Source organism: Cryptomeria japonica, chromosome 10, assembly GCF_030272615.1.
Source record: "Cryptomeria japonica chromosome 10, Sugi_1.0, whole genome shotgun sequence".
Lineage (NCBI taxonomy): Eukaryota > Viridiplantae > Streptophyta > Pinopsida > Cupressales > Cupressaceae > Cryptomeria > Cryptomeria japonica.
The window spans coordinates 401,654,518-401,672,465 of record NC_081414.1 but is presented as its reverse complement, the minus strand read 5'-3'; the positions used below and the strand labels follow the sequence as shown (position 1 = coordinate 401,672,465).

General features: G+C 36.4%; 1 protein-coding gene across 9 annotated transcripts in view; it reads left to right on the top strand.

Annotated features, from left to right (window-relative positions):
• LOC131038497 (uncharacterized) overlaps positions 1 to 12,695 on the top strand; it is a 413,595-nt gene extending 400,900 nt beyond the window's left edge. For 7 of the 9 annotated variants that reach the window (XM_057970943.2, XM_057970942.2, XM_057970938.2 and 4 more), the window contains one exon: positions 12,161 to 12,695. In XM_057970943.2, coding sequence (XP_057826926.2) covers positions 12,161 to 12,172 — 12 coding nt within the window. In that variant the 3' untranslated portion in view covers positions 12,173 to 12,695. The remainder of the gene's footprint in view (positions 1 to 12,160) is intronic. The other 2 variants (XM_057970940.2, XM_057970941.2) reach the window with 1 other exon arrangement.
• The last annotated feature ends 5,253 nt before the right edge of the window (positions 12,696 to 17,948 follow it).

The following is a 17,948-nucleotide window of genomic DNA, read 5'->3' as shown; positions in this document are numbered from 1 at the left end:
GTAACTAACAAAGTACTTTAAAGCAAAAGTAAGAGCTTGTAATTTTAAATCATTCACCATTTCTACTAACATGGACAACTAAATGTCACAGTCATGGAGATCTTACCATTTCTAGAAATGGTAGAAAAGATACTTTGACTTCATCACTACATTGATAATGATATCCTAGTCACCTTCTACAAGCTACTTGGGTCATCCATTTACCTTAGCAATTATTATGCCTCTCCCCAGGGCTTACCCAAAATTGTTGGATACATGACCAAAGGTTTAACAAAAAATTAACATGACCTTTATCATGTTCGAAAATTTTGCCTGTTGTTGTGAGCCCTGGATTGCCTTTCAATGCACCATCAAAGGTCATCTTAAGCACTTCATCTTTGGGGAGTTCCACAACACTTTAGCTTTCTTTCCATATTTTTTCCCAATTCCTTTACTAGGAGAAATTCATTATTGGTATTATGTTAACTACAGTTTATTTCTTGGTAGAGATACTGTAATGAACCTTTGTTGTACCTGCCTCGCCTTCCTAATAATTAGGGCCTGATATGTCCATCGAAGGTTGGATTTAGGGCCACAAAAGGATTTACGGTTTCCTACAACATTTAGATATTTCATTTTATATATCAACAGTAATATTAGATCAGTGGCATAATTATTGCAGCACAAAATACATACACGACCCATTCTAGATTTTGAGGACTTTCCAAGTTGGTTGGGCTACCCATCCAGACCCATCCTGTCTCTTAGGGCTAATAGGACCACCTGAGGATGGGCCTAGCATACTGTTGGCTTGCACTCATTATCTTGAATGTACTAACAAATAGAGGATAACAGGAAGATAATAAATGCCTACAAAAAACATTGATTCATGACTATATTACTTGGTTAACATTTATCTATTATATAAATTGTAGGGATTAATTCATTATATTTTTGCCTAGTTGCATAAACATGACTATCATTAATTAGTATTCCTTTTCTTTACTTATTAGTTATGTCTGAGAATGAATGAATTATTTGTATTCTTTTGTTTGTCACTAAAGTGTATTTTAATGCAATATACTAAACCCGATATTGCAGGTTACCTATTTGGCGTGAAGATTAAGTTCATTTTACCCTTCGTACATTGCAGATGTGCTTAGTTCATTTGGCAAGACATTTTTTAGGCATGGAACCGATTTAGCAATTAATCTGGTCCACTAGTTAAATTATATTCACTACTGTTATATGAGGAATGAAAGCAGATATAATACGACTTGCACAAAGACATACTTCATTGGCGATAAACACATGGGCACATTTCGACATTTAAGCGGATTGGCTTGGGGACGTACCAGCCTGCTGCTGGCGATGGGGAGGGATGCTTACTAGGCGCTGGTTCTTCATTGCTGGGAAGAACCAATGACTAGCCCTTCACATCGCCTGCTGACTGATGCGTTCACTGGGCAATCCTCATGGTTGTCTAGGCATCATAAATTATGAAAACTGAAATACATATTATTGTTGAGTAACGAAGTTACCTGTTGGATGCTTCTCCTTGCCCTTCTCTCCTTGTCACCTCCTCTCCTGTGCTTCCTTGGGGTGCGGGTTTATACCTCTTTGAAACCACGTGATTCCCCTTGAAACATGGCATCTATTCCGGAGGTGGCTTGGGAATGGAGGCGTCCTTTCATCACTCACACTAGTTAAGATAAAACGTATTTTAAGTGGTAAAAAATAATTTATGCATTGAAAATATATATATTTATGTACATGTATTGTTTAATGTTTCTAATCATTTTTTATTGTCTACACGGGAATATGACAGTCCTCCCCCCTTACATTGCTTGTCCTCAAGCGATGTGGAGATTTGGGTGGTTGAAGATCTCTTCACCCTCCCTAGTTGCATCCTCTTCCGACAACCCTTTCCATAAGATCAAGTATTCTACAATGTTTTTACTCTTCATTCTCCTTTCTTTTACGTCTAAAAGGGCTTCTGGCTCCAGTGTTAATTTTCCCTCGTCATCTAACGGAGGTAACTCCTTGCATGGGGATATTTGCTGCCCTAATGCTTTTTTTAATCTGGACACATGGAATACATTGTGGATGCGGCTGCCTGAAGGAAGCTCAAGTTCATATGCTACCTCCCCTACCTTCCTTGATATTGGGTAGGGTCTGTAGAACCGTGGCTTTAGCTTCTCTGCCCCACTAGATTTCAATGAAGACTGCTTGTAAGGTTGCAACCGTAGGAAGACTAAGTCTCTTATCTCAAATGATCCTTCAATATGATTACGATCAGCATATATCTTTTGCTGATTTTGGGCTTGATGTATGTGATCTTTTAGAGCCCTTAGGATGTCCATGCTTTCCTAAATAAAATCCCTGGCTCGTGGTACTTGAATTTCTGGAGTAATTAGTGATCCAAAAGAGGTGGGTTCATAACCATAAAGTGCTTTGAATGGGCTCATTTGGATCGACATATGATGTGTAGTATTATAACAATATTCTCCTAAATGTAACCATTTGATCCAAGCTTTCTCTTGCCCAGTGACATAATTTCTTAGATATCCTTCAATCCATTTGTTGACGATTTCAGTTTGTCCATCAGTTTGGGGATGATAGCTAGTACTCGGAGTGAGACTAGTCCCTGCCATCCTGAAGATTTCTTGCCAAAATTGCCCCATAAACCGACTATCTCGGTCACTTATGATATTCTAGGGAAGCCCATGAAGTCTGAAGACTCCCTTAAAAAACACTTCTACTACTTGAGATGCTTGGAATTTGTTTGTTATAGCAAAGAAGTGTGCATATTTGGTGAGACGGTCCACAACCACATATATACAATCTTTTCCTTCGGCCTTGGGTAGGCCGGTGATAAAATCCATCGAAATGCTTTCCCACTTCTATTCGAGAATGGTCAATGGCTGTAGCAACCCGACTGGGTGGTTGAGTTCTGCTTTGTTCTTCTGGCACTGTGTACATTCTTGTACTTATTTTTGGACTTCCTTCTTAAGTCCTTTCCAAGAATATCGTTCTCTAATTTGTTTATATGTCTTGTAGAACCCTGGGTGTCCTGCCAATGGATTATCATGGTACTCTTTAACTATTACTTCCTTGAGTTTAGAGTTGGGCACCAAGTACACCCTGTCCTTATATAGGATAAGCTCCTCCACAACTTTGTATTCTGCATGACTTGATGGGTCCCTCAAGATCTCACTAGCAAAAGGGTCTTTGGCATATTCTGCCAAAAGATCATATTTCCAATCAGCATTTATAGAAGTTATGGTATTTATTTGTGGCTTCCTTGATAAGGCATCTACTACCACATTGGTTGTTCCTTTAACGTATTCAATATCAAAGTCATAAGCTTGTATCCTGCTGACCCATTTTTGTTGCCTATCATTTAGATCCCTTTGGTTTAAAAAGAATCTTAGGCTGTTATGATCTGTCTTTACATGGAATTTGGCTAGGGCATGCATGATGGCTAACATCCCTTTATCATAGACGAGGTAATGCTTTTTTGTTTCTGTCATCTTACGGCTTTCGAAGGCTATGGGGTGTTTTTTTTGCATGAGGATAGCTCCAATCCCTTCTCTGGAAGCATCACATTGTAGTTCAAAAGGAAGGGAAAAATCAAGGATAGCTAGGATGGGGCATGAGCTCATAGCTTCCTTCAAACTTTCAAAAGCTCTTTGGACTGCTTCGCTCCAAGCGAAAGCCCCTTTCTTAGTTAGATCGGTGAGAGGGGCTGCCACTTTGGAGAAACCTCGTACAAACCTTCTATAGTAACTGCATAACCCCAAGAACCCCCTTAATTGTGTGAGGGACTTAGGTCTAGGCCATCCTCTGATAGTGGCTATCTTCTCCTCATCCACGCTAACTCCCTCTGCGTTAATCTTATGCCCCTACATATAGGATTTCCTCCATTCCAAACTCGCTTTTGGATGCTTTAGCATAAAGTGACTCTTGCTCTAGGATCCTCAATGTTTCCTCAATATGTTTGAGGTGCTCCTCCCAAGTTTTGTTGTAGATCAAAATGTTGCCAAAAAAAACCAGTAGAAATTGCCTTAGTTGCTTGCGGAAAGTATGATTCATACATGACTGAAATGTTGTTGGTGCATTGGTTAGACCAAAAGGTAGAACCAAGAATTCAAAATGTCCATAGTGACACCGAAAAGTTGTTTTGTGGATGTCCTCCCTCATCCTGATTTGATGATATCCTGATCAAAGGTCGATCTTGGAGAAATATCTGGCTCCATGTAGTTCATCAATCAACTCATCTATTCTGGGATCGGGTACCTATTTTTGATGGTTTTCATATTCAATGCTCTGTAGCCAATACACATCCTTAGAGTGCCATCTTTCTTTTTAACAAGTACCACCGATGATGCGAAAGGGCTGGAACTAGGTTGGATGTGTCCCATAGCAAGTAGTTCCTTAATGGTTTTCTCAATTTCTTCCTTATATTTGTGAGGGTGTCGATAAGGGGTAGTGATGACTAGTTTTGCTTCCTCTTCCAATTCTATAGTGTGTTCAAACCCCCATTTGGGTGGCAAACCTTGGGGAATTTCCCCAAACACCCTTTTATATTTATCCATGATGGGTTTGATGTCCATATGCATGGATTTCTCATGAGTATTGCTCTTATGTAGTATCATGCATTGGGCCACCCATTCTCCTTGCCCTTTTCTAAAAATTTGCTCCAATTTCTTACAAGAAACCACTTTAGGGCTACCATCAAGTAAGCCCTTGAGAGTAACTTCCTCCCTTCATGCTGAAATCGGATTATTTGGTTTGGGAGATCAAACATGAAACATCCCAGTGAATAAATCCATGGAGTCCCCAATATGATATCCATGTCCAATGGTACCACGTAGAGATCTTCCCTTACCAGATGGCTACCTATTATGAACTCCAACTTAGGTACCAACTTAGTGCATTGGACCCTTGCCCCTGTGGTTGTTGCTGCTTTGAACCCCTTAAAAGTCTATGTGGGTAATTTATGTTGCTTGACAACCTTTTCATCGATGAAGTTATGGGAGGCTCCGCTGTCCACAAGTGTGACTACTTTCTTCCCTTTAAGTGAACTCTTGATTCTAAACCTGTTGTGTTTAGCAGCATGGGTGATAGTGGCAACTATGGCCTGATCTTCCTCCCCTAGTCTCATCCTTTTGCTAGGTGGCTCTTCCTCATCCTCATATGGTGAGGCTTCTATTCCATGAGCCCGAACTTGACATTTATGACTCCTTCCTTCATAGGGTTTTAGGCATGTGAAACAAAAACCCTTCTTTTTAAGGTCCTCCAAGGCTGAACACATATGTCCCTTTTCTCTCTTTCCCTTGCAATAGGTGCAAGATCTTACAATCCCTTCTTGATTGTGTTTACTGTCCTTGGGTGGAGGTTTGGAGGAGTTGCCAAAGGGCTTGGTCTTGTCCTTGGGTGAGCTTTCTTCAAATTTCATAGCTTTTTGTATAGCCTCATCTAATGTTTGGGGTTCATGGGCACTTACTGTGCTTTTGATTGATCCCCTCAGCCCTTCTATGAATAGGTAAGTAAGCCTTTCTTGTGTTAGACCCGGTACCATCACTGCTAATTTCTGAAATTTTGTGGCATAGTTTTCAATAGTCCCCTGCTGCCTTAGTTGGGTGAGCTCTCGAAAGTACCACTCGGGATGCTTTTGGTCAAATCTTTTTATGAGCTTTTGGGTGAACTCCACATATGTGTTTATAAGTTGATGTCCTTGAGTGATGAGGCCATGGTGCCACCACTCATGGGCAACTCTGGATAGATGAAGTATAGCAAATTTAATGGCATTGGATTGAGTCATGGGGCTGAGGGATAAATAGGTATCCAATTTTTGGACCCATGACCTAGCCGATACCTTTCCTTCCCCATCATAGTTGGGGATAGTCACCTTACTGAGCTTGTTTTGAAGCTCTTTGTGGGCTGGAGGATGTCATTCATTACGGCCAAGTGTCTTTAGTTTGGCATCACAATAGTCTTTGAAGGTTACAAAATCTCGTAGTTCGAGATCCAACCCGCGGTAGTCTGCAAGGATCTGGTCTGCATTTCCCATGGGTTTGTCATGGTTATCATCACTTATTGGCCCTTCCTCAGGTAGGAATGAAGGTCGGGTGGGCCTTGAGCTGGTGTCCTTTGACGGGGTGGGGTGGTGGTTTTCAGGATGATTGGATTGGGCTTCTTTGGTGTTATGGTTGCTTATGTTTTGGAGGGCCTGAAGGACCAATTGGTTGTTCCTCTCATTCTGTTCAATGAAGGCCTACATGGATCTTTCAGTTTGTTCCCTGGGTTCTTGAGCGGTTTGCTCCATGAAGGCCCTAACTTCATTACTAGCCTGTTCACTCATGTTGTTGGCTCCTTTTTTCCTCTCCCTTTCTAAGGCCCTACGGGTTCTTTGGCTTTGTTGCATCAACTTTTTCCGCAGGGTGGCAGGAAGGAGGCTCTGATACCACTGGAATGAACCTTTGTTGTACCTACCTCGCCTTCCTGATAATTAGGGCCTGATATGTCCATCGAAGGTTGGATTTAGGGCCACAAAAGGATTTACAGTTTCCTACAACATTTAGATATTGCATTTTATATGTAAACAGTAATATTAGATCAGTGGCATAATTATTGCAGCACAAAATACATACACGACCCATTCTAGATTTTGAGGACTTTCTAGGTTGGCTAGGCTACCCATCCAGACCCATCCCATCTCTTAGGGCTAATAGGGCCACCTGAGGATGGGCCCAGCATACCCCTGGCTTGCACTCATTATCTTGAATGTACTAACAAATAGAGGATAACAAGAAGATAATAAATGCCTACAAAAATCATAGATTCATGACTATATTACTTGGTTAACATTTATCTATTATATAAATTATAGGGATTAATTCATTATATTTTTGCCTAGTTGCATAAACATGACTATCATTAATTAGTATTCCTTTTCTTTACTTATTAGTTATGTCTGAGAATGAATGAATTATTTGTATTCTTCTGTCTGTCACTAAAGTGTATTTTAATGCAGCATACTAAACCCGATATTGCAAGTTACCTATTTGGTGTGAAGATTAAGTTCATTTTACCCTTCGTACATTGCAAATGTGCTTAGTTCATTTGGCAGGACATTTTTAGGCATGGAACTGATTTAGCAATTAATCTGGTCCACTAGTTAAATTATATTCACTACTGTTAGATGAGGAATGAAAGCAGATTTAATACGACTTGCACAAAGACATACTTCATTGGCGATAAACACATGGGCACATTTCGACATTTAAGCGGATTGGCCTGGGGACGTACCAGCCTACTGGTGATGGGGAGGGATGCTTACTAGGCGCTGGTTCTTCATCGCTGGGAAGAACCAACGACTAGCCCTTCACATCATCTGTTGACTGATGCGTTCACTGGGCAATCCTCATGGTTGTCTAGGCATCATAAATTATGAAAACTGAAATAAATATTATTGCTGAGTAACGAAGTTACTTGTTGGACGCTTCTCCTTGCCCTTCTCTCCTTGTCACCTCCTCTCCCGTGCTTCCTTGGGGTGCGGGTTTATACCTCTTTGAAACCACGCGATTCCCCTTGAAACATGGCGTCTATTCGAGAGGTGGCTTGGGAATGGACGCGTCCTTTCATCACTCACACTAGTTAAGATAAAACGTATTTCAAGCGGTAAAAAATAATTTATGCATTGAAAATATATATATTTATGTACATGTATTGTTTAATGTTTCTTATCATTTTCCGTTGTCTACACGAGAATATGACAGATACCTAGTGTTAAGGGACCCTAGACCCCAAAAAATTGGTGAGGTGTTAATTTCCCTATGGTGTTAACTAAATGGATTGGGAAAAGGAGGATCATAGGGGTCTTACATAACCTAAATCATTTTTATTCTTGCTTTGCACAAATAAAAAGGAAAAGATAATTCAATCAATTAGCACTAAATCATCAATCATCTACTGATCCTCTTCAATGGATCATCACATTCAGTTTCACTTCAAGGCTTGATGCAAGTTAGAAGAGAATATGCAAGAGCAATCAGAGTAATTTTATTTATTGGAAACAAAATTACATTCTATAGATTTCTGAATGCATTCACTATTTCAATCTATATTCTTGATGCCACTAATCTGTACCCCATAGTAATATGATAAGAAAAATACATTTTGAAAGCATTTTACTGCAGAGCACTTTTTCATTTTCATAGATGAACTGCTCTGTGTATACTCATCTTCTAATTCTGAATAAGATAATGAATTTTTACTCTACTGAAATAGAAATGCATCACATGCCCCTCTCATCATTACTCTTTGCACTGAAATCACTGAGATCGTAAGGCAGAACAAAATTGCTATCTATTTATGCTTTTGCCAAAAGCTGAAAATTTCCATACTTTCCTGTTAATGCCTTTTTTCTATTTTCCATGATTGAAGATAGGAGATGAAATGAAGAGAACTTTCAAATTCGGACCCTTTCTGAACTGATCATATTCTTTCAGAACTACGCACTTCAAAGTGTATTCATGTTTTTTGCTAGAACAACTGAAGGAAAGGTTTCAGAATTTTAGGGCTTATTCCAACAGGACGGCAATTCATTCCAACTCTTTACTGTAAATAATCATTTAGATCCTAATGCAGAACAGAAATGCTATCTGTTTAAGCCTTGCTTAAAGCTCAAGATTTCCATACTTTCCTGTTAATGCATTTTTCTATTTGGCATCATTGAAGATAGGAGATATATAAAGAAAACTTTTGCAGAGTTATCAATAAAACCATTTATAAATTTTGACCCTTTTACAGTTTTTTTTTAATTTGAAGCTATTCACTTCAAAATGTATTCAAGTTTTTTGCTAGAACAACTGAGGTAGAATTTTCAGAATTCTCGGACTCTCATTCTAACTCCAAAAGGACATAAATTCATCCATATGCATAGCACAACTTAGACAGACAAACTTGCCATATCGAGGGCAACTGGACTTGCTGAGATTTGTATGGTTACCCACAAAAGGACAAGTACTCTCACATAGTTGCTGAGATTTGTATAGTTACAAGACCCGGACTCGCCTCAGACTCGGAAAGTTGATTTTGGACTCGAACTCGGCACCCAAACTCGGCAAAACCTTGGCGAATTGAGAAGCCCAAAAAATTCACAGATTTTTAAGGATTTAAAACTTGTTTCATGCACCCTCGGTCAGACTCTAAGACTCTACTAGCCTCGGCAAGTCCAAGTCTCGAGGCTCGTAGACTCTGCAAGACTTCCTCTCCTTGGGAATTGGCAAGACTCAGCGATTCTGGCATATTCTTGTAACTATGCTCAACATACCAAGCATAACCCAGTTTCAACCACTTCATTTTTCACTCCATGCCTCAAAACCAGGCTTGCTTAAATTTTCAACTAGGTGCTCATTGATTGGATTTATTGACACAAATTTATTAACCACAGGGCCTCAGGCCTTGTATGTGAGGATGGGATTTTTAGAAGAGGGAAGAAATGATAAATTCTCATATAATTGAGAAAGTAGAAGTGAGATTTTACAAAAATAGACAAGGATAAATCAAAAACTGAACCCAATTAGCACAGAAGCCACAGCATGGTCACAAACAACTCTCTTTAAATAATGCCCCAATATTCTATTAACACTGCAGAAAAGAAGCTATATATTTTCAATAATTCTCATTTTTATTTCAAAATGCAGGCATTGTGTGGGAAACAAACACAACCATTACATTACATCAAACTCATCTTCTTCTTCACCCGATTTGCAGAGCCCTCAAAGCAAGTTTAAGGGTTTTCTTTGGAGGGGATTTTCTTTATAACCATCTCACCTCTACCCTGTTGCATACCATTCTTAACACTTATTTTCATGATTCTGCAATTTTCTACTCCTTCCTTAATTATCACCAAGGTGCGTGTCATTGAAGTAATTTCATTATTACTTGACTACCTTTCCAATTTGATTTTTGTATATTTTATAAATTTCTCCTTTTCATTTTTTATTGATATTATATCCCATTGTTTATTGTTATGAACTTTTTATCCTCCATATATTCCTGGACCAAAATTCTTAGAGTTCCCAAGGGGTGGCATTAACACTCTTCTTGATCCGTTTTACATGTATCTTTTGAAAGGAGAAAAGACAAGAGACATGATATTTTCACAGTCCATTAGACAGTAATGTTTTCTGGTAAAAATTGTAAAGATCTTTTTTGTATCAACATTTCAGATCACACTCCATGATTCATCATCAAGACAAGAAACAAGGATTGTAGAGGTAGTCTTAAAAAGGAAGGAGAGGCAAGGAGCTGCCGAGAAACCAAGAGCTGGATAGGGTAGTCTAGAGACCTAGTAAAGTGAGAGAAAAGGATTTAAAAATTAAAACAGAATGAAGGAGGTTAAGAAAAGAGCGGTAGAAATGTCCTACAATAATGCAAGAATATCAAAGGATTAATGAATGGAGAGAAAATAACCTATTCAAGATAAACTTAAATGCCAAAATGCTACCAAAAGAGGAAGAAATGAAAAAGAAAAATTAGACAGATCTGAAAACAAGGCTGGTTGGTCTAAGAACACAGGAACAGGTTAAGCAACAGATGAAAAAGAGATAAGAAGTGAAAGACCAAGATATAATAGCAGAAAGGAGTTAAGCCAGGGGGAACCTAGAAGTTGTGGGAGGGGAGAGAGAGAGAGAGAGAGGAGAGAACAAGAAAAGAGGTACAGATTTGGAGAGACAAGAAGGCAGAAGGGGGAGTGCAGAAACGAAGGAAGAAGAGAAGCAATGGTAATAGACTAGGAATGGAGAGGGAACAAGGAAGCCTAGGAAGCCTAGGAAGAGGAGTTGGGGTGGCAAGAGAATATATTCATACCTTGGGCTGGTGATTTTACCCCTTTAAGATTGTTTGCATTCAAATTGTGACTCTATCCTTTTTTGTTTGCCTCTAAGTATTTTAGTCCCTTTCCTCTTGTATACTAGTCCACACTTTTTTCTTGGCTAATCTGATACTTTTGCTTGTATTTGTATCTTCACCCAAATTGAAGGAAAACATTTCAAAGATTGAGCTTTCTTATCTTGAAAGGTCACACCTTCACCATCCTCTTTGGGTTTCCTTTGGTTGCACCATTGAAATTCAACTTTATAGCTTTGGGAAGCAGACATTTCTACTTTCCTTACGCCCTTCTTTCTACCTTGATTGTTCCCCTTATGAAGAGGGTGAATAAACATCTATTTTCTTAGTATTTCTTCCTACTTTTTATTATCTTTTTGAAAACTTGGCTTACATGCATTGATCAATAATTTAATTATGATTTTTGTTTGTTTGGTCTTCTGCTTCATTATATCCTGTTGCACCCCGGCATGGACCGTTGATGCAGGTTTTAGTCTGCCTATTGTTTGTTGTTTCCTGTTGTTAGCTTTCTGGGCTGGGGACATTTAATAATCCCCAAACATTAACCAAAAATAATAATTCAATAATGATATGAGGCATCCTATCTTTCCATGTTTTCTTTGAACCAGAGCTTTCATTTTCAATAAAGCTTCTTGCATCTCTTTCTAACCTTATATTCTTGTGCATGTATTCTTTAGAGAATCGTTAAGGATTGGTATGATTCTGAAGCTGCTTCTGTAATATATAAAATCAAACATGATTCTTAAAATGATTGTATCTAGTTGACATACGTGCGAAAAGAATCATGATGAATGTTAAACTAGGAAATCTTTGGGAAGTTTCTATTCATCATTTACGTCAGCATCACACTTCAAATTATTCCATTTCATTACTAAGTAGCCAGAGAGATTCCATACGATGGTCTACTCAATCTGATCCTTTAGGTAGTACATAGCTCACCAAAAGTTTAGGAGGGGAAGACGTTATTTTGTTCAATCACAAACTACTTGTAAGGAGGCTTTGTGTGCATCAATATGGTGTCATATCTCAAGAACTGCAAATCTAAATGGTTTGCTTTCTTATCACCATGCATTTTGGACTTCTATTCTTTTGTTTGCAATTTCTCGAGGTTGTCATGTTTCCTACATTGATATGTTATCGAAGATTGCTTTGTAATAGCATAAACTTGAATTCATTTAATTTTGTTAGAATCTGCGACGACTTTTTCAGAATTTGGCCTACTATTAAATTTGATATCTTACTAATTATTTTCTATTTTTAGGTGATTGGCTGAAAATTCGACAAACTTATTATCCATGCGAGAAAGCTTCTCTAGTGTATAATGATTTGTTTGCCACATATAACGAAGCATACCATAATCTGAGGCCAATTTTTCAGAAATTGTCTCCTTATTGGAAATAAGCTTCATTTGTGAGCGCAACCATCATGGTAATAAAGAAACTTAAATGATCGATTGAATTGTGCCAAGCCTTGAAAGTTAAATGGAATTTTCAATTTGAGGACTTAAGCTTTTTTGATGCTTTGATATTCAATTTTCATCGTATCAGAACTATATTGTTTATTTTTCAATTTAAAAATAATACAGGCCCACCAACAGTGATGGCCAAATAGCAGAGGAGAACATCATTGTGGGAAACCCAACACCATTTATTGTTGAAACATTAATATCAGGGTATATTGATGGTATTGATTAAAAGGCAATTAGGGTTTCGTGCCTCTTGTAGACTACTACTTTGTTGACAGGAAGAAAAATAATTATACAATGCAAAAGTAAATGAAGACAGCTTATTATTGCTTTTTTTAAGCATGATCAAATTCTTTTAGCATAATACTTATAAAATTTTACAATGAATTATAATTTGGAGTTCCATAAAATTTTCAATCTATGTTTATCTATAGGGTTAATTCAATCTATTTTAGATACAATTTTCATTGAAAAAAACTATTTCAATATCATCCCAGTCGTGAAAGGGTATCTTGCATACATGCAGGTTCAAAAACCTTTACCAAACTCAATTAACTCTTATGTGGTTGAAAAAAATGGGAAACTCATTGGACAACGAGACCATCTCATTTTATTGTAAGAATTGTTAAGAGAGCAATCCTTACTTGACTCAATTAATTTTCATGTAATTGAATAGAATTAGAAATTCATTGGACAATGAGACCATTTTATTCTATTGTAAAAATTGTTTGAGAATAAATATTTTGTAATTTCTTAAAAATGAAACTTATTATTGATCCAAAGTTAATACTAAATAGATAGTACTTCTTTGCAATTCAATCCATTAACAATAGAAGTTTTCTATCATAAAAAATCTTTTAAAAATTTAAAATTTAAAATGATAATAGTGTGCATCTGAAACCTATTTTTGAGATTAAATTAAATTTGATTTATATTTAACTTCATTGAATTACAACCAAATTTAAAAATAATAAATACAAATTATTGAATTTACTCATTTATGTAGATAATTATGTTCAACATATTATTTTGTAAGTCTTTGAATGAGTGGCTTTAAATTAAAATATTAATAAGGTAATTGTTACCCTCTAATTATGATAAATCTAATATTCAGCAAATTATCAAATGCAATGTTTATAGTAATTAATGAATTAAAAAAAAAGTATATGCTAATTTGTACAAAGATAGTTTTGTCTAGTTGATATTATATATCAACTTAGTAATCGTTGTATGAACATTGTACATTATTTATTTCTATTTGATTAGAGTTCAAGGTCATGCTTATCAACTTTGATTTGTGGCATGAGTTTTTGTAGCAACCATTTGTACCTTTATTAAGATGAATTTTAAATTTTGAAAATTGCTTTTTTATTTTTTCTTTTGTTATTTTCATTGATTTGTTCTTGTAAGGTATGTAATTTTTGTGATGAAATAAATAATTTGATGTAATTCTAGATCAAATACTCATAGTAGGTAGCCAACCCAAGCAACCACATACACACCCCTTGGATAATTTATTATTGCAACAAGTATATCATGACACAACATGCAAAAATATACAATGAAACATGTGATATGTTCATCTATTTATTCTCAATGTAATACTTGCTATAAGTATGCAACCAAATATTGTTACTCGTACACAAAAAGAAAAAATGAATATTGAATCATCTATATTATTTATTATATAATATTATTTGGATATATTTTCTAATAAAGATATAGTAAATAGTAAACATAAATAAATTATATGCTATTATTGAAATGATTGGGACTGAGACATAACCTTAAAAATATTAAAATATTTTTTAAAATGTTATATGTTATAATTGATAAGGTTATGTCTCAGTCTCTTAAAAATACCATTTGATCATACTTCCACCCTTAAAAGCAATTGAAACTAAAAAAGGTAATTACACAAATTTACTCTTTTGTTCTTATCATTGTATGCATGGTTATGGTTATGGTACACTTTAGTGTAGAACATTTAATGTATATGTTAGAGAAGTTGTTCGCAATGGTCTTGTTCCTATAACACATGACATTAATCTTTTTATAGATTTAGATATTCATATAATTCCATACCACAATCCAACCTATTATGTTGCTCCTCACTATGTGACAATAGCAACTTACCTCTTGGGGGCTTATTGTCATTCATGGTGGTACAACTTCATGTGGAATCCTACTTGGCTAGCAACATAATGGCCTAATTATTCTTCTCTTTATACCAGGGGACATGAATAGTTTTCAAACATTCATCCTTTTAAGGATCTACTTTCCCTTTGTTGAGTTGTATCTTTTATAAAAATATCCTTCCTTGCATAGAATTGTTTTTCCTTCACAAGGATCTTATCCTCACTTAGAGGTGTGTATCCTCGATTAGGACCTCTTCCTTGCTTTAAAGTCTATATAGTTTGTAAATAATCTCCTTGGCGTTGAAAGTGTTTAATCCTTCATCAAGATTCCCCCCTCTTAGAAAGTGGGAAGGTGTGTATTCTTGGTCTCCTTCCTCCATCTTTATTTGTAGATCTCCTCTCTTTATGGAGGTGGATATCTTTAGGAAAAGATTTCTTCCTCCTCCTTTGATAGTTATGTGTCCTTCATAAGGATCCCTTTACGCTTGTTGCAAGATATCTCCTTTACAATTATCTCTTCCTTGCTCAAAGAATTGTTATTTTTATACAGATCTTCTTCCTGCCTTGGAACACTTACAATTTTTTTGAGGATATCTCCTTGGTGTTGAAGGTGTTTTATCCTTGATGCGGATCTATATCTTCCTTAAGATATCAACTTGGTAATATGTTGAAAGCTTAAGGGGGGCATGTGAGGCACCCTTATTGCTCGTAGTTATTCATTGTTGCACCCTCAAAGTGGTGGTGGTGGTGTGTTATATAACCCCCCTGAGACATGGTTAACAATCTATCTCTAGCAACTTACATAACATTTAACATTTTGATCATCTAGTAACACATGGATTTCTAGTGTGGTCTTTTAAAGCAATTTATGATCTATGGACAACCTAGCATAATGCGCCTTGCTAGACATGTGTGACTCCATATGATCTTGATCTTCTAGCATAACACAACTTGCTAGTTTGATCTCTTAGATAAACATGAGAACACTCTTGAAGCATTGGCCAACTAGTATGGTGAGGCTTGCTAGTTTGATAGTTAAACATCTATCATCTAACATAATGCAACTTGTTAGTATGATTAAAATTGTTGGTTGCCTAGCATAGTAGATTTTGATAGTGTAATCATTTGTTATACTACATGGATCACACAACATAATGCACCTTGTTGTCCAATGGAATTTGAGCCTCTTTTCATGGATCGCCTAGCATAACACAACTTGCTACCCAATAGAATCTATGACGCAAGCATGAATCACCAACATAACACACCTTGTTGGCCAGTGGAATTCATGGCTTTTCTCATGGACCCCTAGCATCACACACCTTGCTAGTTGTTGTCTTGTCTCATCAATTGGAGCGTGCTCTTGTTCTTTCTAGAAGTCCACTTGTGCTCTTGCAAATAACAATCTGGGAATGATATTAGTGGTTGAGGCATTTTGATTATTGAGGTTTCTTCAACTAGTTGACTCAAAGCTTTTGTTTTTAGTACTAATCCCTTTTTGTGTCTTTTTGTTTGCCTTTTGTTTTGGATTATTTTGTCTTGTGTTTTCCTCAAATGTTGTTGTGTGAATTAAAATCCTAAGCTTAAAGGACTATTTCCCTTGGCTTAGTGACATCTTATTCCTTGTTAGTTTTTCTCTAGACTTCTCTCTCTACTTTACCATGAGTACAAGTGAAAGTTCATACTCCTGCTAAAGTGGGGTCTAGATGTAGTGTTGTAAATTCTAACCCTTTACAATTTCTCACTTATTTTTGGGCCCTTTCTTTATTGTGGTGTTTCATAGCACACTTTAAGCCTATTTTTAGCCCTTGCACATCCAAACTATCATCATATGTTCTTGAGGTGATCAATTAATCCTATGTCCAGGGACCTTCTACTCTACAACCATATTTCTTTGTTCATTTTTTTGGGTGGACTAGGGTGCCTAGTGCCATAGCCCTGCCAAAAAAGGACCCAAAATCAAATATTTGTGAGTGTCAATTCCTACCATTTGTGACCCAATCTTGATATTTTAATATGACCATTGAAGTCTACCTAAATTAGGAAATACTTTGTGAGCCCAAAATAAAGACATTATTTCTAATTTATTTTCATCTTAGAGAATTCATAGGTTACAAGATACATCATTGAGTAAGCATTATTCAGCAAATGTCTTCAAATTTGAGCATTATGGAGCGACAAGCTACAACAACCTACATGCAAGTGTGTTTTCATGATTGATCTTGTTATGTCTTGTCATGCCATTACATCAACACTTGAAGGACTTATCTAAAGAGCATTTCATCATCATTATTATCAAGCCCAAGATAATATCATTTCAATTCAACTTTAGCCTCTGCCCTACCAAGGGTAACCTCTCTTTTCTTCATCATCATAGTTGTAGTGGAGGTGGAAACATGAGCATGGGGTTTGACTTAGGAGAGCCCATATACAACATAACATTTCTCTTCTTCTCTATGCAGGTTACAGATTTGACAGTTGAGAGGTGCAAAGTAGACTAAGATGCACAATTCTAGACTTTATACAGGCGAAAACCCCTAGACTATGTTGATTAGTACCATAGTTTGACACTTTTAAGCTATTTTTTTTAGGGAATGACTTACAGTGCATCTTGATTTGAAATTTGAAGACTAAGCTAACAAAGACACCTCCATGTCTAGGGTGCCTATGTTCATTGATCAACACTTTCAACTCTAGATTTCAGTAACAAGTTCTTCTCTGCATCTCATTTCCAGATTTGTAATTCTATGTTATTTTTTAATTCTATATTTGTCTATTTATGTTGGATCTTGTCAATTTTGCATCACTTTAACTAGTTCCTGCATCTTAATATCAAATCATATCCAATTAAATCCAAACAATCAAAAAGAGGAAATAATCGTACACGACATCCAACTCTCATTTGGGACCAAAGTTGGATCTTGTTAGCTATTTCCTTCCATGGACGATATTGATTTGGATCCTAGCTTGTGTCTCTAGGCTAGGAACCATTTCCCAATCATTTCAATAATAACATATAATTTATTTATGTTCAATATTTACAATATCTTTATTAGAAAATATATCCAAATAATATTATATAATAAATAATATAGACAATTCTATATTTATTTTTTCTTTTTGTGTATGAGTAACAATATTTGGTTGCATACTTGTAGCAAGTATTGCATTGAGAACTAATAGATGAATATATAACATGTTTCTGGAGCCTTGGCGCTTGGGACCTCCTTGTAATTTTTGTGTCTTTGTTTCAATAAAGTTTTTACCCCTTTTACTCAAAAAAATATATATATAACATGTTTCATTGTATATTTTTGTATGTTGTGTCATAATAAACTTGTTGCAATGATAAATTATCCAAGGGGTGTGTATGTGGTTGCGTGGGTTGGCTACCTATTATGAGTATTTGATCTTGAATTGCATCAAATTATTTATTTCATCACAAA